This window comes from Canis lupus, chromosome 36 (assembly GCF_011100685.1).
Source record: "Canis lupus familiaris isolate Mischka breed German Shepherd chromosome 36, alternate assembly UU_Cfam_GSD_1.0, whole genome shotgun sequence".
Lineage (NCBI taxonomy): Eukaryota > Metazoa > Chordata > Mammalia > Carnivora > Canidae > Canis > Canis lupus.
The window spans coordinates 13,987,448-14,012,961 of record NC_049257.1 but is presented as its reverse complement, the minus strand read 5'-3'; the positions used below and the strand labels follow the sequence as shown (position 1 = coordinate 14,012,961).

Genomic DNA, 25,514 nt, shown 5'->3' with positions numbered 1-25,514 from the left:
ACAACCCTCCCCCAACACACCAACACACTCAAGAAGATGTTTTCCATTCTGCCAACAGCATCACCCTTCTTACAAATATCATGGCTAAAAACTTTGAATTACTTCTGGCTTCTTTTCACTTTTATCTGCAACAGAGACTAATCAGAGAGGGTAGGTACCAGGAAACTTGTCCACAAAAAGTTTTGTGTCATTGAGTTTCTTTTCTTTTCTTTTCTTTTCTTTTTTTTTTGTCATTGAGTTTCTAGTGGGCTAAGGAACACCAGTACTAGGTACTGAGTTTGTTTGTTTTGTTTTGTTTTGTTTTGTTTTGTTTTGTTTTGTTTTGTTTCACCTGGTCAAAAACAGAGACTTAAATCTTGGAAATGTTCATATTAGAAGCCAATAAACAGTAATGTTCCAACCACTGCCCACTGAAAAGTCATTAAATGACAAGACAGATTAAACAATGGCATTTTTATTAGCTTCATTTTTTTAAATTAAGCTACAGGGAGTGTTAAAGAAGAGGGTATATACTTGGCAACAGGATGAGATTAAAGTTAAATACTATATATTGCAGATTATTTGAAACCGATGAAAGACTTGTGCTGGGGCGAGCCCTCGGGGCAAGCAGAGCTGAGAGTCCGAATGTGCCTCTCAGAAGAAAACTACAAATCCCAGAATGCACTTTCCCCTATCTTTTCGCGAGAATGCCGGAGGGCCAGCTCAGCCAATCCCTTCGTGAGGAGCGTAGCTATCAGCCAATCCGAAGGCGAATGGACGCCCGGGGGGCGGGAGGAGCAAGGCGCCCTGAAATTTGAAAAAGGAAAGCGGCGCGGCTGCAGGCCCTGGTTCTGGAGGCCCGGTTTCGGCTCGAATTGGCTGAGGTCCCGTGTGGGTAGGTGGCGGGGCCTCCTGGAGAGGGCGAGGGCCGCTTGTCGCGATCAGGGAACCGGGGCTGTGTTTGCACGGCTGAGCTTCGCGGGGTGGGCGAGGTGGGCGGCGGGGAGGCCCAAGGCCCGCGGCCAGGGCAAGGTCTGTGGCCGGCCCCGGGAGGCTCCAGGGGACTGGGATGGGTTTAGGTTACGGCAGACCGATGGGGCCCGCGGTCTTGCCGGACAGCAGAGGACACGGAGGCCCAGAGCATTCGGGTGGCCGGTGCCTGTCCTCCGCCGAGGGAGAGGCAGGCTTCCTGTGAGAGGAGCCGCCCACCTGGGACCTGCACCTGGGACCTGGCAATCCAGGCCTGAGGTCATGTGCAATTACATGTTAGGTCCCCAGGAGGTGAAGGTGTCCACCGTTGCTTATTTTCTTATTTAAGAGAGACAGACGCACAGAGGGAGGAGCAGGCTCCTTGCCGGGAGCCCGACGTGGGTCTCGATCCCGGGTCTCCAGGGTCACGCCCTGGGGCTGAAGGCGGCGCCAAACCGCCGAGCCACCCGGGCTGCTTGGGAGAGGCTTGCTTCTTAACTGCCCTGAAGTGCGGTGGGAGCTTGATCTGCCCTGGAGTATCTGGAGTTAAACCGTTAAACCTAAGCCTGTAGTTTCTAGCAAAGCTCAAACTGCCAAAATATGCTTGATTGGAATAGGAGCCTGATTCGATTTCAGTTAACTCGTAAGATGTACAACGTTCTATTTGTTTTCGTAGCATTTTTCTTCCAGAATGATAGATGACGAACTGGCGCAGTTTGATAAAAGCATCAGTGAATTCTGGAGTAAATTCAAAGGCACCGTCAGCGACACTTCCTCTCAGATGGTGGGACTGAGAGAGACCTACAAAGACTCCATCAAAGCGTGCGCGGGTAACGGAAGGCAGCTTGTAACATGCTGCTTGGTTGTCCTTGGTTTTTTTTTTTTTTTTTTTTTATGTTATTGCAGCTGAACTGAAACTTCAATTCCAATTTCTCTTTCAGAAAAGTTGTCTGTGAAGTTAAAGGAAGAAGAACGAATGGTTGAGATGTTTCTGGAGTATCAGAATCGTAGGTGACAAACTGTAGATCACAGAGGTTTTTTTTAGATGGAACATCTTTATGCAAACCCTCATCCAAGTAAAACAATGTTGTGTGTCTGTATATACACACACATACACATCTGTAAAAGCTAATAGACACTTATGCACCTACAACCCAGCTTAAGAAATAGACCATCCCATGTATACTCTTTTCTTCTCTCACCTTCTCTCATCTTCCAGAGCTAACCTGTTAGTAGTTAATACTGTGTTTTTGAATGTTATATAAATAAGCATTGTATTTTGTGTTTTTTGTCTCTTTTCTTATTCGTCAGTATGCTTGTGAGATGTGTGAATGCCAGTTATTTGAAAAACAAGTTTGTTTTCCCATTGGAAATCAGAAGCTGGGGTAGGGTTTTTCTCCATCTTTTTCTTGTTGTTCTTGCCCTCTCATTTATACCACCCCAGGGGTTTCATGGTGTATATTTAGGTTTTATTGAATTTTTACACACGGATCACAGACTTGCCATCATAGGCCACAGGCTAAATTGCGTGGCACCATGTTTTAAGCACTATTAGTGAAATGTCTTTACACATGTGTTCTTTGCGATGATTCCCAGTAGTTTCTTTGGCTTTGTTTTGCCCACTTGACTCATTATCTGGCCCCGAAGGCATTTGATCTTGGAACCCTGGTAGGCTCTTACCCTAGACTTTTACCCTAGACTTTTACCCGTGTTTGCTTTCTAAGCTGCCTTGAAGCTTCCTTGCCCATGTACTGCTTCCCTCATTTCCTCTGTAACCACAAACAGAAAGGAAAACCATGAGAGAATGTGTGTGTGTGTGTGTGTGTGTGTGTGTGTGTAAACATCCTTAGTTTGTAGAAATGCTGGGGATTAGAAATAGAAGTTTGAAACTCTCAGTTTTTACTATTGTGAGTCTCATTGTGCTCTTAAAGGTTACCCGTAGTGAAAATGTGCTCTAAATAGTCTGAAATCTAAAAGCATTATCAATTGTTTTTCTTTATTTAAAAAAAAATTATTTACTTATTCATGAGAAACACAGAGGCAGAGACATAGGCAGAGGGAGAAGCAGGCTCCCCCCAGGAAGCCCGATGTGGGACTGGATCCAAGGACCCTGGAATCACAACCTGAGCCAAAGGCAGACGCTCAACCACTGAGCCACCCAGGCGTCCCAATTGTTTTCTTTTTTTTTAATTTTTAATTTTTTAAAAAGATTTTATTTATTTACTAATGAGAGATACAGAGAGAGAGAGAGAGTGTGCGCAGCAGAGACACAGGCAGAGGGAGAATCAGGCTCCCTGCAGGGAGACCGACATAGGACTCCATCCCGGGTCTGCAGGATCACAGCCTGGGCTGAAGGTGGTGCTAAACTGCTGAGCCACCCGGGCTGCCCTTGTTTTTCTTTTAAAAATCAGTTTATACTTGGACAGAAATATAATTTACTTAATTTTAATTAATTCAGTGAATATTTGGCTGATACTTACTTAGCATGATACAGTTGAGGAGTAGGCAAGCTTGAGGGAACTCATTTACTCACCACATATTTGTTGGGCAGCTACTATGTGCCAGGCACCCTTCCAGGAAGATACTGGAGAGAACAAATTAGCCAAAAATTCTGGCCCACCTGGAGCATCTGCTCCTTCTATTTATCACAAGGAGGTAGATCATTTGTTCAAAGTGAGAGGCATTTACTATGGACCAGCCTCTAAAATCCTGAAATCCGGGGATCCCTGGATGGCTCAGAGGTTTAGCGCCTGCCTTTAGCCTAGGGTGTGGTCCTGGAGTCCCGGGATCGAGTCCCATATCAGGCTCCCTGCATGGACCCTGCTTCTCCCTCTGCCTGTGTCTCTGCCTCTCTCTCTCTCTCTCTGTCTCTCATGAATAAATAAAATCTTTAAAATAAAATAAAATAAAATCCTGAAATCCGGGCAGCCCCGGTGGCGCAGCAGTTTAGCGCCGCCTGCAGCCCAGGGCGTGATCCTGGAGACCCTGGATCAAGTCCCATGTCAGGCTCTCTGCATGGAGCCTGCTTCTCGAGGAAATTCCATACTGTTTTACAGAGTGGCTGCTATAGAAAAATGCTAGTGAAACAAAAATTAACTATGTTGTATGACAGAAGAGATGCATATTTAAAGTCCAAAAGTCCCAGTTACATTCTGACTCCCCAGTTGTCACCCAAGGATGTTGGTCAAATTACAACTTTGGCAACTGTTGTAAAATGAGGATAATAATGGCTGCCCCATTTATTTACTTTGCAGGGTTAGAGTATCCAATAATAATAATAATATGGAAACTTTTAAACTATTAAATGATACATAAATATCACATACCAGAACATATTGGGGGTTGCCAGAAGCGGAGGTTGGGGGAAGAAATGGCTGAATTGGTTTTGGTTTTAGTTTAAATTGAATTTCTTTTTAAAAGCATTTTTCTTTCTGGTAATTCTGATAAAATGTCTATTTTTAAATTATGCTTGACATCATATATGATCATGTCCAGATTCTTGGAAAATACAGAAATGTAAACAAATTATCAAACGTTGAGAACCACATTTAACAAAATGACATACTTTTTTTCTTTTTCATGTACTATGTATATTTGACATAATTTTGTTCATGGTGTCTATATAACTTTTTTTTTTCTTTAGAGTATTTTCCCATATTACTAAATTCCTTGAAAATATTCCACCTTATTGATATGCCATATTTATTTAAGAATTTATTCATTAGCCATTTAGGATGTTTTCAGTTTTCACCATTATAAATAGTACTGAAAATTTTTTGTATATAAATACTTGTACACATCTTGTTTCTTAAGGTGACTTGTAAAAATGAAATAATCAAAGGAGATGAATATCCTTAAGACTTGTTTTACAGTGTCAAAAATATGCCACAAGGATTCTAGTATTTTGCATTCTTCTCAACACTAGCTATTATTTTTGTAAACATTGTTGTAATAAATGAAAATTGATATGTTACTGCTTTATTTGCATTTCTGTGATTACTAGTTAGGTTAAATTGTCTTTCATATTTATCAGCCATCTGCAGTCTACATTTCCTCTGTTTATTCCTTTGTCTGTTTTTGTCTTAGGGATTTATATTTGTGTCTTCTCTAGATTAAGAACACTTGGGGAAGAATATTTAATGCTCAAAAGCATGGCCTTTGAAGTTTAAGTCCTGAGTTTGAATTCAGGTCTTACTATTTATTGCACCCCAGCAAATAAAGCTTTGGGCAAATTAGTCAACTGCTGAGCCCTTTTCCTCTTTTAAATTAGACCGACAAAATGTATTATAGTAAAATTAAAGTCAATTTATAGAAATATAAGGTGTTGAACAAAGTTCCTAGCATATAGTAGAATTTAATGCTTATTTGAATCAAAGGTGAGGTTTTTTTGCCCACTTAATTAACTTTTATGTAGCTGGTTTTTTGTCTTTCTCTTTGATTTCTTTTTGCCTTTGAGTAAAAAGATCTTTCCCCGTAGAATTAATTTTATATTCAGATACTGCCTTTTAAGGTTTTGCAAGATTTCATTTTATATTTGAATATTTAATAAAATATGGTTTTTTTTTAAAGATTTATTTATTTATGACAGAGAGAGAGAGGCAGAAACACAGGAGGAGGGAGAAGCAGGCTCCATGCCGGGAGCTGGACATGGGACTCGATCCCAGGACCCCAGGATCGCACCCTGGGCCAAAGGCAGGCGCTAAACCGCTGAGCCACCCAGGGATCCCCTAAAATATGGATTTTGGATTTCAACACAGTTTGGGAACTATCTACCCACTTAATTTATGATATTTCATTTTTCATATTAATTTCCTAAATATACCAGTGTTTGGGAATGCCTTTTTGTTTAAGCTATGTGCCATTTCTTCAGCTGGTATCCCACTATTGTATTAAAAGTGTTCTAATCACAGATGTTAAATTTGAGAGGACAAGCCCCTTGTTATTATTATCTTTAAAGATTTTATTTATTTATTTATTTACTTATTTACTTAATTTATTTATTTATTCACGTGAGACACAGAGAGAGGCAGAGACACAGGCAGAGGGAGAAGCAGGCTCCATGCAGGGAGCCCAACATGGGACTCGATCCCAGGTCTCCAGGATCATGCCCTGGGCCGAAGGCGGCACTAAACCCCTGAGCCTCCCAGGCTGCCGGACCCTTATTATTATTATAGCCATATTTCCTTAACAGTTCTCACCTGTGTATTCATCAGATAAATTTTATAATTGCTTTTGTTAGACCCTCCCTATCCCTTCCCTCCAAATTCCTTTGGGACTACATTAAATATAGATATGAATTTGGGAAACATTGACATCTTTATAGATGTCATTTAGAAGCATAAAATGTCTTTTCCATACATCCAGGTCAAATATATGTCTTGGAGAGGTTTTGCCCTTTTTTTGTACAGGGCCTACATATTTCTTGATCTAGATTATTTCTGGATGTTTTGTTTGTTACCAGTGTAAATAAGATTTCATCCTTCCTACTCCTCCATCTCCCAACCTTTTTCCTTCACTTCTTTCTGTCTTTGGTATCTTCCAGAATCATTGACATAGCATCAGAATGAACTGTTTCTTTAAAGCACTGTGTAAAAACGTCCAGATTTTGGTTGTCTTTGGTGGTGAGCTTTATTTATATATTTATTTGAAGAACAGAGCTGCAATGGTCATGATCTAGTTTTCTTGATTTATTTTGGTATTCTCATTTAAAAACTTTTTTTTGTCTGATCATTTTTATTTTCAAACACAAATAGAAAAGGATTTTTTCTTTTCTTCATAATTTTTGAACCATTAGAAAACACTTATCAATTAAAACATTCTTTATTAATCTTATGAATGTCAATATTTCTTACTGTGATAGATGTTAGAGAGCAAAGTATATTCTAGCTAATACTTTGTGCTTCTTACAGAAATCTGTAAGCAGAATAACCTCATTCAAGAAAAAAAAGAGAACTTGTTAAGGTTGGTTGCTGAAGTAAAAGACAAAAAGCAAGAACTGGACGTACTGACTGCAAATATTCAGGATCTTAAGGAAGAATATGCTAAGAAGAAGGAAAGTAAGTTTCTGACTGTACACATTTTAAAACATTAACCTAAATGTCAAAGTGGTGATGGGTCACAATTCTCTCTCTTGCCTTCTCTCTAGTTCATTACTAAATATGATAGCATACCTCAGGGGCATAGCCAGCCACTCATTTCTGCAAGGAAGCTGTGTGAAGTTAACTAAGTGGGTTTTATTTTCTTTTGTCTTACTTAAAGGTTCTTTGGATTTCTAATATAACCAGAGTCATACTGCAATTGATATGGGAGCTTAATTAAGCAGAGTGGAAGACAGTTTCACTAAATGAGATTTATCTGGAGAAGCCATAGTATAATTTATGCAAATAGGTTATTGATCACATATTCTTTTGCCAGGAACTATTAAGCACATTCTTTATGATATAAAGTCTCTGTCTAAAAAAATGTTGTATTCAAATATGTGTGTTTTTTTTTTTTTTAATCATAGCTATTTCTGCTGCCAACAAAGCTAATGAAGAGAGGTTGAAAAGACTACAGAAATCTGCAGACTTATATAAAGACCGACTTGGACTAGAAATTCGAAAAATTTATGGTACGTATATTAATGTAAATAAACATTGAGATTAGAAAGGTGTATCTTAAGTAGAGAATTTTAAAAGTATTTTCAAATAAAACAATGACATTATTAACTTTTTAGAAAATAGGAAAGAATTTAAAAATTTTTATCACCCTAACAATTACTGGTGCCTTGGTTATTTATCATCCATTATTTCAATATATGTATTTTTGCCATGATTACCAACATGAAAATAATTTTTATCCTTGTTCTAACTGATATTGTATGATTAGCATTTTCCCAGTTGCTATAGTTTTCATATGGTAATTTTTAACTGGTGATGCAAGAATTCATTCCATTAATGTATCTTAATTTATCAAATCTTTTATCATTTAATACAGGTCTGTTTCTAACTTAACATTTGGATTCTTCCTGTTTTCAGTTTTAGAAGTACTAAAGTGAATACAGACTTTTCCATTTCTTTTGTATAACTTCCATGGAATTCCCAGAGAGCCATCACTGGGTTAAAGTATATAAATATTTTGATGGCTATTATGTGTAGCATATGTGCCAATTTATAGCACTATTCACTGTGTTGAATGTGAGTCCCTGTTGAATCTCAGTCCCTGAGATCACTGTCAGGTGTGGTGACTCCCTAGAAGGACTTGTTACAGGACTCTGCATATAGTCCTATTCATAGCTCAGATTTATTGCAGAAAGGATACAAAACAAAATCAGCCCGAAAAAGGCACTGGGGAGATGTCAAAAAGAAACACTTCTTCAGGCATAATTTTTTAAGAATCTTAATCCAGCAGAATCACACAGGATGTGCCTAATTCTTTTAGCATTGAATGTGACACTGCTTGTAAAGTGTTGTCTACCAGGGAAGCTCAGCAGAGTCTCTTGCAGCTTGTGCTGGTTTTTCCTGGACTTCACCCCAAGTGGTTTTCCCTTTGCTGATTTTGCCATAGCCTTTTGCTGTAATAAATCCTAGCCCTGAGTATGACCCTCTGGGAGTCCTGGGAGTCCTCCTAGTGACTATAAGCCTGGGGTTTTCTGGGGGGGCCCCAACAAACCAGTCAAGGACCAGCTTGCAAGCAGGCCTTTCTAAGATTCTTAACGATAGCAGTGTTAGGCCTGCCATATTAATTCTTTTATGCACACCTCTCTGCAATGTAGAGAGTACCCATTTTATTGTATTCTTGCCAGAATTGTATTTTTTTAAGTTTTTTTAAGTTTGTGTTTGTTTTTCTTTTTTTTTGGCAGTTGACTAGATATAATTGGAGCATTTATTTTTAAGTCCATTTCATTTCATTATTAATGAAAATGGAAACATTTTTCTGTTTACATAATTACATTTCATTGTCTGTTTGGGCTCTTCATACATCTTCTAGTCTTGTTTCTGCCCCACCCTGCCATCTGTTGGTATAAGCTTTTTTTTTTAAAGATTTTATTTTATTTATTTTATTTATTTTATTTTATTTTATTTTTTTATTTTTTTAATTTTATTTTTTTATTTTATTATATTTATTTTATTTTATTTTTTTATTTTTTTAATTTTATTTTTTTATTTTATTATATTTATTTTATTTTATTTTTTTATTTTTTATTTATATTTTTATTTTTTTAATTTTATTTTTTTATTTTTTAATTTTATTTATTTTATTTTATTATTTTATTTTATTTTATTTTATTTAAGATTTTATTTATTTATTCATGAGAGACACAGAGAGAGAGGCAGAGAGAGAGGCAGGCTCCATGCAGGGAGCCCGACGTGGGACTCAATCCCAGATCTCCAGGATCAGGCCCTGGGCCCAAGGTGGTGCTAAACCACTGAGCCACCCAGGCTGCCCTGAAATAAGCTTTTAATAAAAAGTATTAACCTTTTGATTAGAGGGAAATAAAAGGTCTGACCCTGCATTTTTGATCCACTGGACTTACTGTTATCCTGAGGTACGTTTTTGAACCAGAAAGCTTTAAAATTATTTTAGATTTAAAAATAGATAGAACTTTCTCATAGCCCTCAAAGTCAGGAAGTAATGTTTTTTAAAGAAGAGAACCCAGATCAAATCCTTCAATGTCTTATAAAGTCTTTTTTTTTTACTTGACATGCATCCCTCCCATAGCTATTAACACTTCAAAAAATCTAGCTTAGTGGGGACACCTAGATGGCATAGTCAGTCAGCTAAGGGATGGACTCGTGGTTTTGGCTCAGGTCATGATCTTGAGGTTGTAAGATAAACTCTACATTTTTTATTCTGGTAAAACTATATTACATATAATTTACCATTTTAACTATTTTCAATGATAGAATTCAGTGACATTAATTATATTCACAATGCTGTGCAATCATTACATTTCCAGAATTCTTCATCACTTTAAAAAAAAATTATGTACCCATTAAGCAATGACTTCTTACTCCTCCTCCCTGAACCCCTGTAATCTCTAATCTTCTTCCTGTTTCTCTAAATTCACCTAAGTATTACACATAGGTGGAATCATATAGTATTTGCTTTTTTGCATCTGAATTATTTTACTTAGCATGTTTTCAAGGTTCATTCATGTTGTAGCATGTATCAGAAGTTCATTCCTTTTTATGACCAAATAATATACCATATTTTGTTTATCTAGTCATCTGTCAGTGAACACGTTATTATCACCTTTTTGGCTGCTGTGAGGGATGCTGTATAAATATTGGCAAAGCTTTCTGAGTCCTCATTTTCAGTTCTTTGAGTATAATGGAGTTATAATGGGTCATATTGTAATTCTTTATGTAAACTTTTTGAGGAACTGCCAAACTGTTTTCCACAGCTGCGCCACCATTTTACATCCCCGCCAGCAGTGTTCTAATTTCTCCACGACTTCTTCCACACTCTTCTTTGTTTTGATTTGTTTTGTTTTGTTATAGCTGTCCTGGTAGGTGTAAAATTATATCTTATTGTAGTTTTGGTTTTCATTTCCCCAGTGATTAGTGGTGGTGAGCATCTTTCCATGTGCTTATTGACCACTTTTATATATTCTTTGGAAATACCTATTCAAGTCCTTTGTCCATTTTTGAGTTGGGTTGCTTTTCTTTTAGTTCAGTTGTTTTAAAAAATATATCCTATATATTAAATCCATGTCAGAGATATGATTCCAAATATTTTTCTCCCATTCTGTGGGTTATCTTTTCACTCTGTCACTAATACCCTTTGAAGGACAAAAGTTTTTAATTTTGATGAAGTCAAATTTATCAGTTCTTTTCTTTTGTTACATGTGCTTTTAAAAATCATATTTAAACTACAATTCATTCAAAACTAATTTGTAACTTGTGCGTTTGGAGGCTTGGTTAAGTGTATATATATTTATATATGTATTTTATTTATTTATTTATTTATTTATTTATTTATTTATTTATTTATTTATTTATTTATTTATTTATCAGTCTGGATATTAAGGACAGAGGTGAAAAAGCTCACCTCCACTGAGAGCCTTGACACAATAAAATGTCTTCATACCAAATAATTTTTAATCTCTCTTTTCAGGTGATAAATTGCAGTTCATATTCACTAATATTGACCCGAAGCATCCAGAGAACCCATTTATGTTTTCCCTCCACCTAAATGAAGCAAGGGAGTATGAAGGCATGTATTCCTATCTCTTAACTGGTATTTAAGATCAGCATCCCCAAATGTTACTAATTCCGCATATAAAGTAATATGAAGGAAAGTAATTCCCACAAGGTAGTGCTTTCTTTGCCAGTCTCACCTCATGGGATAGTGTCTTCTAAAGGCTGTGAGTGTCACTTTGATTTATAGTTATTAGGTGGGATCTTTCTCTTCAGGATGGCATAGTGCCACAGTGGAAGAAAAGTCTTAAAGACCACAGATCACTGCATTTCATACACAAGTATGAATTATCCTTTTAGAGAACTTAAAGCTAAAGCTATAAAAGATAAAACTATGTAAATGTGAATATTATAATTTATTCAAGTAAGTGATTTTAAAAGCAAATGGTAAGTCATTAGAATGTGATAATTTATTTTCCTAAAAATCAATTTAAGAAATATTACCCTCTCCTGAAAGATCCCACACATTGATAATTTAGCTCACTTACTGATTCTCCAGCAGGCCAGGAGGTCATCAATTTATGGGGAATATATATGATTGATAGTAGGGAGAGCAAGAAGAGAATGGAACTATATCTCTTTTTTATTCTTCTAATACCCCTTGTAAACTAATTTTTCATTTATTGGAATTCAGGAAAATGGTTCTTAGCTCATTAGACCTGTGTTCTCATCTTAAGACATTTAGAGCAGACACACACTCAGGAGAACTGCTGACTTGGCTCCCTCATATGCCCTGGTGACTTGTTCCTCATCCTCATGGAATTTATATTTTAGGAATGTATTTTTTTTTAAAGACTTTATTTATTCATCAAAGACACAGAGACACAGAGAGAGAAAGGCAGAGACACAGGCAGAGGGAGAAGCAGGCTCATGCAGGGAGCCCGATGTGGGACTCGATCCTGGGTCTCCAGGATCAGGCCCTGGGCTAAAAGTGGCGCTAAACCGCTGAGCCACCCGGGCTGCCCTATATTTTAGGAATCTAATTCACATACAGATTTTTTTTCTCTCTCAGTAAGTATCTTTTAATGACTGCTAAATTTTAAAAAGCAAACTCAGGGCGCCTGGGTGGCTCAGTTGGTTATGCGTCTGCCCCTGCTCAGGTCATGATCCCAGGGTCCTAGAATCAGGCCCCACATCTGGCTCCCTGATCAGCGGGGAACCTGCTTCTCCATCTACCCTTCCCCGGGGTTGTGCTCATTTTCTCTCTCAAAAATAAATTAAATCTTTAAAAATAAAAAAATAAAGAAAAAACCAAAAACCACATACCTAGATTTGTATTGTTCTCTAAATTGTATATAATCTCTCTTGCTACATAGTATCACAGTATTTGATAGTGTATTAAAATAGGATCTACTGTGTGATTTTGAACCAAGTGCTCCTTGCTTTTCTTTCTCTTGTGGTCATGTTCTTGTTTCCTAAGCAGTCTTAGGCCAAGAGCTGGAAATCTGACATGATTGAATTTCTTCTCCTTGGACAAAGGACCAAATTGTTGGGAGAGAAAGCTGGATCATTCCTTTCCTTTGACCACCCTCACTGGAGACTTGCTCCCAAGATGTACCATTTTGTATAACTACATGTGAAAGCCACCATACTGTTATTTGTGACTTTGTGTCTCATTTGATTAGTAAACCCTATAAATACCACTTTTAGAATAGCAATTACATTTTTTTTTTAAGATTTTATTTATTTGACAGAGAGCACAAGCAAGGGGAGTGGCAGGCAGCAGGAGAAGGAGAAGCAGAGCAGGGAGCCCAAAGTGGGGCTCCATTCCAGATCCCTGGGATCACGACCTGAGCCGAAGGCAGATGCTTAACCAACTGAGCCACCCAGGTGTCCCACAATAACATTTCCTAACGAAAAATTACAAAAGTTTAAATTTTTCCCCATAATTATAAATTACTAAAAGTTGGCATTGAAAGCTCTTTTTTTTTTTTTTTTTTTTTTTTGATCCAGTGAATGGAAACTAGAAGTCAAACCAAAGGTTTAGAGAGAAAACTGATTTAATGGTTTAAAAAAACGACTCCCCTGTTAAAACACTTTAGGTAAAGCAAACTTATAGAAAGATGTTGGGAAGTGGCATTCTGTTCTTCATCACTAAGCTCTTCAATCCCTTGACTACCATCTGTTTAAATTTAAAGTAAGATTGTAGTACTTAAGATTTTAATATTTAGAGATTAAACAAAGAACAGGTCCAAAAGATAGTTAGGATATGAAAATCTAGTGTATCTATTATTCTGTGCTCAAAGCATTTCTGTAAAATGGAATTGAAATTATTTGAATCAGATGAAAGCATCTAAATTAGAAACACTTCTCCATAAAAAAGTCTCATTCAAATTATCTTCTTTTTCCTTCTAGTGTCAGATAGTTCTCCTCATCTTGAGTGCCTGGCACAATTTCAAGAGAATGTAAGGAAGACCAACAATTTCTCGGCTTTTCTTGCCAATGTTCGGAAAGCTTTTATGGCTATGGTTTATAATTAATGAATGTATGAATAGTGTATAAAAACTTTATTTTTCTCCCCTATTGCATATCTCTCTTTTTTTATCATCGTGTATCTCTTTTAAAAAGAATTCTCATTACCCATTGTTTGCTTATAATTTCTTTGTATTTTTGTAATTTCTTTAAATTATTTTAATTAAAATCTTAAGAAATAAAGTTTATAAAGTCAATTGTGTTCTTTTTAAAATGAAAGATAGTATACTGTGTATGTGTGTGTGTGTGTGTGTGTGTGTATGCATGTATATTTTTTAATGGCAGGCATGGGTAGTGTAAAGGCTAGCCTGGGAATGGGAATTTATTCAGCTGACCTGTGCCTCTGGTTTCCAAGCTTTTTAAGGTCATGGAGTAGTAATACCAAAAAATTCAGAATGTGGGCCCAACCCAAGGTTAGCAAGTTTTAAATGTACTTGGCAAAATAAATACTACTAAATACTACTATCTACTATTATTCTAATATCCTAAAGGAGGTAGTATTTTTTTTTCCTCACACCAAAAGGAATCTATAGGTAAAGTAAAGGGCAAACCTTAATATCAGAAGAAGGTTGGCAGGATTCTACTAAGATACTCAAAAAAGGACACGTTTCTGAAAACCCAAATGTAGAACATTTACAATCCTATTTTCATTTTATAACATTTATACTGTTTAATTGTGGTCTGGATTTAAGTTGTACCAACTTGGAATCTTCAACACAGACTAGAGTTTAAATGTCAACTTGTTATAAGATTCTCTTTTTGTCACTATCCTTTACTTGTGAACTTAGTTGTTTTGTTTAAAAATTTTATTTTATAAAGAGCAAAGCAGGAGGAGCAGCAGAGGGAGAGGGAGAAGCAGGTTTTCCACTGAGCAGGGTGCCCAATGCAGGGCTGGATCCCAGGACCCTGAATCATGACCTGAGCCAAAGGCAGATTCTTAACTGACTGAGCCATCAGGCGCTCCGTGAATTTGGTTGTATTTAGGTATGCTGTCTATAATGAAAGTCACATAATACTGTTTCAGGATATCTTGGACACAACTAGAAGCCATGGAACAATGGCCTCCATGCCTCCAATTCCTTCTGCTACTCCCCAAAGTCAGATTTTTCCAGTTATCTGGAAGGAAGAGAGTTTCAGAGCACTTCCCCTCAGTTCCCTCTTGTGCCTAGTACTTGGCTCAGAGCTCTGCTCACCATGATATAGCAGAATTTATATGAGAAGAATGCTACAGGTTGGTGAGAATGTTGTCACTGACCCATCCCAGTGTGCGGACCAGCTTTTAGGAACCATTGATGTTCTCTCTGCGGAGATAAAGGCTAATGAACTGCCCTAGAGATTGGAATGTGTGCTACTAACATTTTATTTCTTTAATATTAAAAAGTAGGTAAATATTAAACAACATACTAATATACAAACAATGGGCCAAATCAAACCTCATATCAAAATATGTCAAAACAAAAAAGATGGGACCCCTGGGTTTCTCAGCGGTTGAGGATCTGCCTTTGGCTCAGGGTATGATCCCAGAGTCCTGGGATTGAGTCCTACATCAGGCTCCCTTCATGGAGCCTGCTTCTCCCTCTGCCTGTGTCTCTGCCTCTCTCTCTGTCTCTCATGAATAAATAAAATCTAAAAAAAAAAAAACAACCACCACAATATTCCAAAACCAGTGAGATGCAGCAAAAGCAGATGATAGGTGAAATTTATCCTATATTGTATTAAGGGAAAAAAGCTCAAATAAATGACATTATACTCCAAGGAACTAGATAAAGAAGAAATAGCAAATTTAGTAGAGGAAGCAAATAATAAAAATCAGATATAAATAGAATAGAGACCAAAATAAGCAATAACATAACACTGGAAATAAGGACCAGTTTAAAAAAAAAAAAAATTGGCAATGCTTTAAGCTAAGAAAAAAAAAGAAAACCCAAAATGAAAACTAAAAATAATATAGCAGATGCCACAGAAATACTTAGTGTGATAACAGATTACTATAAACAAATCAGTTAATTTAGGGGAAAAAAAGCAGATAATTCTTAAAGATGCACAAGTTACCAAGATTGAATCATGCATGAATCTTGAATCTAAGAAATAGGAAATCTTAGACCAATAACAAGAATGAAAGTTAAATTAGGAATGAAAATCTCCTAGCACTGAAAAGCCCAAGACTACATGGTTTCACTGGTAAATTCTACCAAACATTAAAAAAATATTGAAACATTTATTAAAATATTTATTAGAATCTTACAAATAATGAAATACACATTCAAAGTCATTCTATAAGCCAGTATCACCCCAATACCAAAGCAGGGTAAAAACAATACAAGAACAAAAAGGTCTAATTTGTCCCAGATAAGTATTGCTATTCTGGTTTCCTCTGAATATCCATTTGCATGATATATGTTTCTCCATCCCCTCATTTTCAATCTGCAGATGTCTTTAGGTCTAAAATACGTCTCTTGTAGGCGGCATATAGATGACTTTGTTTTGTTTTTATCCACTCTGACACCCTTTGTCTTTTAATTGGAGCATTTAGTCCATTTACAAAATAATTATTGATAGATACGTATTTATTCCCATTTTATTACTTGTTTCTGGAGATTTTCTCTGATCCTTTCTTGTCTTCATCACTTTTGGTCTCTCCCTTGCACTCACAGTCCCCTTTAATATTCCTGCAGGGCTGACTTAGTGGTCATGAACTCATTTAGTTTTTGTCTGGGAAACTATCTCCTTCTATTCTGAATGATGGCCTTGCTGGATAGAGTGTTCTTGGCTGCAGATTTTCCCATTCATCACTTCGAATGTATCATGCCGCTCTCTTCTGGCTTGCCAAGTTTCTGTTAAGAAATGTCCAGTTAGCTTTATGGATTTCCCTTACAAGTTAAAGATTTCTATTGTCTTGCTGCCATTTTTTTTTTTTTTAGATTTTATTTTTTTATTTATTTGACAGAAAAACACAAGCAGGGGGAGTGGCAGGCAAAGGGAGAGGGAGAAGCAGTCTCCCCACTGAGCAGAGAGAGCCCACTGCAGGGCTTCAACCCAGGACCCTGGGATCATGACCTGAACCAAAGGCAGCTGCTCAACCAACTGAGCCACCCAGGCATCCCTATTGCTGCTTTTAAGATTTTTTTCTTTATCATTAAATTTTGAAGATTTAATGAGAATATGTCTAGGTGTTGGCTTGCTTTTGTTGATTTTCATGGGAATTCTCTGTGCCTCCTGGATATGGATGCCTGTTTCCTCCCCAGATTAGAGAGGTTTTCTACTATTATTTCTTGAAATACGTTTTCTGCCCCCCTTTCCTTCTCTTCTTCTGGGGCTCCTATAATATAAATTTATTACATTTGATTGAGTCACTAAATTACCGAAGTCTATTCTTGTGTTGCATAATTCTTCTTTCTTTTGTTCAGCTTCATTATTTCCCATTATTTTGTCCTCTAGGCCACAGATTCATTCCTCTGCTTCTTCCAGCCTGCTGTTCATTGCATCAAGCCTGTTTCCAATCTCATTTATTGCATTCTTCATCTCTGATTCTTTTTAAAACTCTTTTATTTCTGTGGTAAGGGTATCATTGATGTCTTCTATTTTTCTCTCAGGCCCAGTGAGTATCCTTATGATTTAAATTCTCCATCAGCACGTTACTTATACTTATTTCACTTAGATCTCTGGCTGTGACCTTATCTTGTTCTTTCCTTTGGGATAACCTTTTCCATCTTGGCATTTTGTCTAAGTCTCTGCCTTCTTTTCTATGCTAGAAAAGCCAGTTATGTCTCCTGCTCCTGAAAGTAATGGCCTTATGAAGAAGAAGTCACGTAGTGCCCAGAGCCTGGCACTTTACAGGGCGTCTCCGGTATATGCTACATGCACTCTGCTGTTGTGTTTTGGCTGCTCTGTCCTCAGGCCAGTGGTCTGCAGAGGTTCTCCTTGACTGCTGTGGGCAGTGTTTGATCCCTGGCCTGAATGTGGTGAACTTTAACTAGGTGTGCTCTAGTCTGCTTGTGAAATGAGACCTGACACTAATGCCACCAGAACTGAGGCCTTACGGAACTCTCTGGACAGGGGATTTGGTGTGGGCATAGGTTTGTGCTAGTCTTCTGGAGGAGCAGCCTACCACACTAGGATGGAGACAAGCTTGTCTGAGAAGGTAGTCCCACCAGAGCATGGGGTGAGGTGAGGGACTTAGTATAAGCAAGTTAGTGTCCAGAATAACCTGCTTCTCTCAGGTGGCTCTGTGTTTATGCTGAGGAGTAGAGCAGGGAAATGGCACCAGTCAGCTCCCTTGTTCCTAGAAAAGCATCTGAGGCTTGTGCTTAAGAAAGTCCTATCCCATTTTACCACGGGCTTGGCCCAAGGTAGTATTTTAACAGTGGCAGTATAATGAGCAAAAATACAGTTTTCCTAAGCAGATCTTCACATTTGGCCTTATTTCTTTTGATATAATGACATTTAAATGAATACATAAAATCACATCAAAACTCAATTTCAGTTTTTGTGGACCTAGCTTGATTTGGAGCTCAAATTATATTAGCAGGATCCATTGCTTAGCTGTTTTTCTGGGTTAAGGCCCTACAGGGTAGACACCAGCAATTTCAAGCTTGTCCCAATCCCTGAACTAATCACTGGTGATCACAGGGTAAATAAAGTACATACTTTGTATTAGACTAGCTCCCTGCTGAAACCCAGGTGTGGAGGCAGATTGACCTCAACAACAGAGCCAAGTAGGAATGTTATAGTTCTCTAAGGGAGAAATTAGATATTTGACATTAAAAAAAAAAAAAAAAAAAGCAGATGACTACTACAGTGAGCATATATTTACTGAATTCCCTACCTAAAATACATCTATAAAGAATAAACAACAAACTTGAAAGATCTTTATTCACTGAAACTAGAACTACAAACTCTTTTTTTTTTAAGACTTTATTTATTTATTTGACAGAGAGCACACAAGAGAGGTCAAAGAGAGGCTCAGGCAGAGGGTGAGGGAGAAGCAGGCTGGCTCCCTGCAGAGCAGGGAGCCCAATGAGGGGCTTGATCCTGAGCTGATAGCTGACACCTGACTGACTGAGCCACCCAGGCGCCTCTCATACCACAAACTCTTGATGATATAGTATTTTGAACCACACAGTGGAGAGGACATTGACCTGGCTCACCTTGGCAAGAAACTCTGGAGGATTCCTTTCACCTGAAAGTTATAGAAATGAAGATTGGGGATGAGAGAAGAAATGAGTTCTACTTAAGGCCCTTTTCTCTTCAAGGGCAGCCATGCTTCATTTCTAACTGGGGTGGAGGTAGGGCAAGATCCAGGGAACAAGACCAGGTATCAGGAAAGTCCCCAAAGGACAGTGTAGGAACTAGCTTTACTCCTGGGATCCAAAGAAAGATGCACAAAGAAAAGTTCACTATCATAACAAAACAAAGAGCCTTAAGCCGTGGAACTTTAGAGTGATTTGTTTTCTCAGCTGGGAAGTTGATTCATTCTAAAATTGGAATTGGTTAGGGCTGGCCACCTTAGAATAATAGTGATTACTTTTTAAAAACCTTTATGCCCTCAGTACTGTTCTAAGCCCTTTACATATATCTACTCATTTATATTTCCTCATTAACCTGTGAGGTAGATCCTAACCATAACCTTGCTCTACAGATAAGGAATCCAAGGTACCAAAAGTTTAAGCAACCTCAGGTCACACAGCTGGTAAGCTTTAGAGCTGGATTTCATACCCAGGTGGCAGTCTGGCACCTAATCCATGAGCCTCACCTGGACAGCACCTTATGCATTTCTGTGTATTGCAGGGAAAGTATGTGAAGACAAATTCTTAACAAAGATTCTAAACAACTTTGAACTTCAATAATATAACTTAGCTTTTGTGCTTCTATAGAAGTATAATGATTAAGAGAAAAAAAGTAAGCTGTCTTAAAGGAAAAGAATATATTTTGTCTAGATGTTTAGGAGATAGCTTCACTAAAATGACAAAGCAGCCTCACATTTCAAGGAAACAATGAGCAGAGTACATGGCCTTTGGGAGCTGGATGGCTCCCTGAGAGCAGTCTCTAGGCCTGTGGACTACAGTCATCAACCCAGGTCATTATGGAAATGTCAGAGGGAGGACTGTTGACTAATGCAGAAGTCTTTATCTGTTCAAACATAAAGATTTTCATTTTTGAGGGCCACTGTGTGCCAACCAGGAATATTCTGGAACTGATATTAATTATATCAGTTAATTAAATTAATTAATTTAATTTTTTAAATTAAAAAAATATGCACAAGCAGTAAAGTTGATTGAAATGGAATCCAAATATATTTACTGAATTCCCTACCTAAAATACATCTATAAGGAATAAACAACAAACTTGAAAGATCTTTATTCACTGAAACTAGAACTACAAACTCTTTTTTTTTTTTAAGACTTTATTTATTTGACAGAGAGAGAGCACACAAGAGAGGTCAGAGAGAGGGTCAGGCAGAGGGTGAGGGATCAATCAACTTCAGTAAAGTTGATTGAAATGGAATCCAAAAGGAGTACTAATCTAGTCCACATTTTTTAATAAAATGAACAAATGAGATCTTTAAAAGTTAAATTCATTTACTAAATTGTTTAAGAAAAGGAATTGGCGGGGATCCCGGGGATCTCTCGGTGCATGGAGCCTGCTTCTCCCTCTGCCTATGTCTCTGCCTCTCTCTCTCTCTCTGTGACTATCATAAATAAATAAAAAAATAAAAAATAAAAAAATAAAAAAAATATTAAAAAAAAAAGAAAAGGAATTGGCACAAAATCTGCTAGAATGTTCTAATGGATTAAAAATTTCAGTTTCCCACCTAAGGAGGATTACAAAGTATTTTCTTCCAATTCAGAACATTCCTGTACGGAGACAATTAGTTCTGTTTTGATTCGTGTACCGTGACAGTGAATTGCCTATTTTGCTATCACCTAGCATAGTGTCTGGCACATAGTAGAAGCTTAATAAATATCTGTTAATGTTGAACACATTGTGCAGATTCAATAGAAAATTTAATAGGAAATCAAAATTATACCTCTGAAAAAGAGCTGACTTGTTCAACAATACCTGCAGGTGTGTTGCTGCTATGTTCAGTCATTTTTAGATGGTAAAGATGGCTCTACAGGGTTTTCCTCTTTTATTTTTTTTAAAGATTTTATTTATTTATTCATGACAGACACAGAAAGAGAGAGAGGCAGAGACACAGGCTGAGGAAGAAGCAGGCTCCGTGCAGGGAGCCGGACGTGGGACTCGATCCCGGGTCTCCAGGATCAGGCCCTGGGCTGAAGGTGGCACTAAACCACTGGGCCACTGGGGCTGCCCGTTTTCCCTTTTTTAAAAGATCAATTTATTTATCTTAGAGAGAGAATGAGAATGGGCAAGTGTGGGGAGGGACAGGGGAACAGAGAGAGAGAATCTTCAAGCAGACTCCCCACTGAGTCCAGAGCCTGACACCGGGCTTGATCCCAGGACCCTGAGATCATAACCTGAGCCAAAATCAAGAGTCAGACACTTAACCACCCAAGCCACCCAGGTGCCCCTGCGACCGGCAATTCTTGACTTAATGACGAGCTAATAGAGAACAAGATTCTTTCTGAATAAAGATAAGGGTTTTATCTAAGTAGAAATAGTCTACTTTTTAAGTAAACTGGAGGAAATATAAGCTATTTAAAATAATCTCCTTTCTTGGTATCGTTAAATATGTCATGGTGAGAAGTATAAACAACGTACAACACTGTATGACATGAAGAATGTTTAGACTTTAGACACATTATTCCTTTCTCTTAGCAACTAGCTGGAAGCAGCTGAGGATAAGGCCTTTAACTGGAAAGACAAGATATTTGAGACTCAAATAAATGTGGTCTGTGTAATGGTAAATCTTGAATACTCTAACTTGTTTTGTAAAAAGTTCCATTTTCCAGGATCAGAATGGTATTGTGGAAAAATCTGAGAATTAAGATGTGGTCCGGTCTACGGGACATGACCTTAGGCAAGTCATTTAACCTCTTTGAGCATCCGCCATCCTGTACTATGAGCAGTTTCCCAAACTTGCCAGTTTACTTTCTGTTGATCAGGCCAAGGAAGTTCGCTTCTCTTCTAGGTTAATTAAAAGTAATTACCATGAATGTTTGTTAATGTTATGTTTTTTCTGCATCTTTATAGCTTTTCATCTTCTGTAAACATGGTGATGTATATCAATAGATTGTTTTAAAATGTTGAATCAACCCTGCCTTCCTGGAATAAATCCAGTTTAGCCATAATATGCAATTCTTTTTTTTTAAATAGCATAAGATTCCGTGAATATTCTGTTTTAAATGTTTATATGTATAGCCAAAAAAATAAGATTGGCTTATAATTTTCCTTTATATGTTAACTTTGGTTTTGGCATCAAGTTATCCTAGGTCCTAGACCCTTGAAAATAGTTCAGGTGTGTTCCTTTTTCCTATTTCCTTAAAAAGTCTGAATGATATTATCTGTTTTTGAACTCACATAAAACTATCTGGGCCTGTGCTTTCTTTGTAGGATTTTTTTTAACTACTCATTGAACTTCTTTTAGTAATTAAATTATTGAGTTATTCTATTTCTTGAGTGAGTTTTGATAATGCATGTTTTTTGAGAAATTTGTCTTTTGGGCTTGCTTTCTTTGCAAATGAATTGGTGTAAAGTTTTCGATAATATATGGTTAGCTTTTTGGATATCAGCTACAGCTGTAGGCTGTCCACTTTTTCCTTATAAATAACATTATTATTTATGCTTTTTTCTCTTAATCTTGCAGAGGTTTGCTTAATTTATGAATCCTTTCAAAGAACCAAAAGATAGCTTTGTTCAGTATTTTATTTTGCTCTATATTTCATTAACTTTTGCTGTTTACTTTCATTTCTTTCCTTTCTTTGGGTTGATTCTGCTGTTGTTTTAATAAATCCATAGTTAGGATGCTTCGTTCATTAATTTTAGCCTTTCTACCTTTCCATATAGCATTTTTTAAGCTGCTTTCCTAGAACTACAGGTTGTAATATGTAGTAGCTTTCTTATTTTTTATTTGTAATATTTTCTCATTTCCATTAAGATTTCTTCGTTGACCATGGGTTATTTAGACGTTTATGTGTGCGTTTTGTGTGTGCACACATACATGTGCTTATGTGCATGTAGGTGCACATATGTATGTGTTCTCCAAATGCAAGTGGTTTTTAAATTATCCTTTTCTTAATGATTTCTAACTTGTATCGTGGTCAGACAATTCTAGAGACTTGCTCTGTGGCCTAGTGCATGGTCAATTGTTGTACGTGTGTATTTTCCAGTGGTTAGGTGTGGTGCCTTCTTTCTCAGCTTCCGGTGGCTCTCCTCACCTTTTTCATTTGCCTAAGTGCTCCTCAGCTTTCCCCGACCTCCTCCATCCTGATTAATGCCCCTCCTAAATGTTCTCATAACCCTCTCGATGTGCCCCCGTTATAGAATTTATCACATTGTATTGTGTTTGTTAACTGTTGTGTCTCCCTCACCAAAGTGAGACTGAGGGCTCTTTGAGGGAAAGGACTTGTTGTTAAGACCTAGTATTTAAGTGCCAGATCTATAATATTCCAGGCACTCTGTACAGTAACTTCTTCTTACCTTTTCAAATTCAGCTGAAAGACCCTACTCTTGACAACGGTGATGTGAGAAGGCTGGACTATTCGGCCCCACAGAAACCATATGTAAACTGGCAAATTATTAAAATGACCATTTCAGGATAAGCAACAACCATTTCAAAGGCAAGGAACAACCTGGGAAATGTTTATTCATGAAAACCTGCTAATGAATTGGATGAGAATGGCGAATTCATAGTCAACAAGCACATGGAAAGATGATCAGCATCATTAATCACTGGGGAAATGCTAATTAGAACTACAGTGAAATTAAAATACACCTGCTAGAATGGCTATAATTTAAAAGAGTGATATTATCAAGTACAGACAAGGGGATGCAGCCTCTGGAATTCTCATACATTGCTGGTGGAAATGCAAAATAAAATAGCTACTTTGGACAACAATTTGTAGATTGTTTTTAAAGTTAAATACACAGTTAACAATTCTACTTCTAGATATCTACCCAAAAGACATGAAAACATTTCCCCCCAAAATTTGCTCATGAATGTTTGTAAAAACATTATTCATATGACCAACAAAATGTTGTAGTTGCCCCCTTATCCATGGGGATATGTTCCAAGACCCCCAGTGGATGCCAAAATTGTATGTAGTACCACACCCATGATAAAGTTAAATTTCTAAATTAGGCATAGTAAGAGATTAACAAAATAATAGAATAATCATAACATCTATAATGAAAGTTCTGTGAATGCAAGTTACAGTCTTTCTCTCTCAAAATATCTTACTGTGCTGTACTCACCTTCTTGTGATGATGTGAGGTGGTAACATGTCTGCGTGATGAGATGAAATTAGGTGAATCACATCGGCATTGGTGGCGTGGTGTTAGGTCACTATTGACCTTCCGATCACAGGTTAGGAGGAGGTTTATCTATCCGCTTCCAGACCATGGTTGGTGGAGTAGAGAGTACAGAAGAATGGAATGTGAGGGAAGAGCTGTTTGCTTCTCATTCTCTAGTATCAAGAGAGGCCCCATACCAGGCTTTCCTTTGCCAATGAGATTATCAAGTGAGTGGCTGAGAAAGAGGAAGGAGTCTCTTGGGAGAGAGTGTAATGTAGAGTCCAAAGTATTCCTTTTCCCCTGGGCCATGGTCAACATGAGAAAGAAGAAGAAAACGGGCCTGTAGGTAGAGCAGCCCCTGCAAGGGAGAAAGACTTCTTCGACAGCGTCCCCAACACCACTCATCTTTAAAAACTTATTAGATCAGGAGCACCTGGGTGGCTCAGTGGTTGAGCATCTGCCTTTGGCTCAGGTCATGATCCCGGTGTCCTGGGATCAAGCCCTGCATCAAGCTCCCCGCAGGGAGCCTGCTTCTCCCTCTGCCTGTGTCTCTGCCTCTGTGTGTCTGTCATGAATAAATAAATAAAAATTTTAAAAATAAATAAATAAAAACTTACTGGATCAAAGGAGTTTTGATGTTTTGGGGTTTTTTGTTTGTTTTTGTTTTAGAGCTGACTCCCTGGGGATATGGTATTTCTCCTTCAACAGTGCTCCTTCCCTGGAGAGTCTTCTGTAGTTTAGACAACTATTCTCAGGATTCACTCGAGTGAGCAGTGGTTCTCAAACTTAAACTTGAGTTACAATCACCTGGAGCGCCTGCTAAGCCACAGATGGCTGCATTCCTGACGGAGTGTGAAGTGGGAGCTGAAAATCTGCATTTCTAACTTAGTCCAGGGTTCCATCAATGCTGCTGGTTCCAGCACCGCACCGGAGATTGCGTGGAGTAAGCTTTCAGTCTTTTGCCCCAGTGTCAGAAAAACTCAAGTTACAAACCAGTGAAACTGAGATGAGCCACGCATTTGCCACGGCAAACCCCAGTCCCTCCTAGGCACTCCCTGGTGCAACTCCCTTTGTGTCCTCAGCTCTCCATGTGAGCCCTCAGCTGTGACACTGAGGCCTCTCTCCGGCCAGTTGAGCTTGCTTCCTCTCCCAGGTCAGCCTCTCCTTATCCCACAGTTCCTCTGAGAAAGAGTGTTTCCCTGGAATTCTGGGCAAGTCTCTTTAATCCAGTCCCAGGCCAAAGCTGCTTTCCTCCTATTCCCAGGCCCCCAGGGGAGGTGGCCACTGGGCTCTCCCCCGCAGGCAGATCCCCCAGCTGCAGGCATCCACGTGCATCAGCTCAGTGCGATCTGGGCTCCCACCTGCATGAGCACAGCCTGGCTCCCCGGCTTGCTGATCTCTCATCCCTGGTGCTGCCCCATGGAAGGCGTGGGACCCGGCCCCCGCTCTGGATCGCAGCTTGCTGGAATCTCTGACACTGTCCATGCAGCCCCATCCTTG

The 25,514-nt window shown here is 38.1% G+C and overlaps 1 protein-coding gene across 1 annotated transcript; it reads left to right on the top strand.

The window, feature by feature from the left end:
* The first annotated feature begins 736 nt into the window (after positions 1 to 736).
* On the top strand, positions 737 to 13,728 carry SPC25 (SPC25 component of NDC80 kinetochore complex). Its single transcript, XM_038584749.1, has 7 exons — positions 737 to 874; positions 1,625 to 1,778; positions 1,890 to 1,955; positions 6,858 to 7,004; positions 7,454 to 7,558; positions 11,047 to 11,145; positions 13,485 to 13,728. The coding sequence occupies exons 2-7, from the start codon at positions 1,640 to 1,642 to the stop codon at positions 13,607 to 13,609; spliced, it is 681 nt and encodes a 226-aa protein (XP_038440677.1). The 5' UTR covers positions 737 to 874; positions 1,625 to 1,639; the 3' UTR covers positions 13,610 to 13,728.
* The last annotated feature ends 11,786 nt before the right edge of the window (positions 13,729 to 25,514 follow it).

Coding starts and splice junctions, on each gene's coding strand:
- SPC25 (XM_038584749.1), top strand. CDS start 1,640: ATGATAGATGACGAACTGGCGCAGTTTGATAAAAGCATCAGTGAATTC. Junction 1,956..6,857: donor GTTTCTGGAGTATCAGAATC/GTAGGTGACAAA, acceptor TGCTTCTTACAG/AAATCTGTAAGCAGAATAAC. Junction 7,559..11,046: donor AGAAATTCGAAAAATTTATG/GTACGTATATTA, acceptor CTCTCTTTTCAG/GTGATAAATTGCAGTTCATA.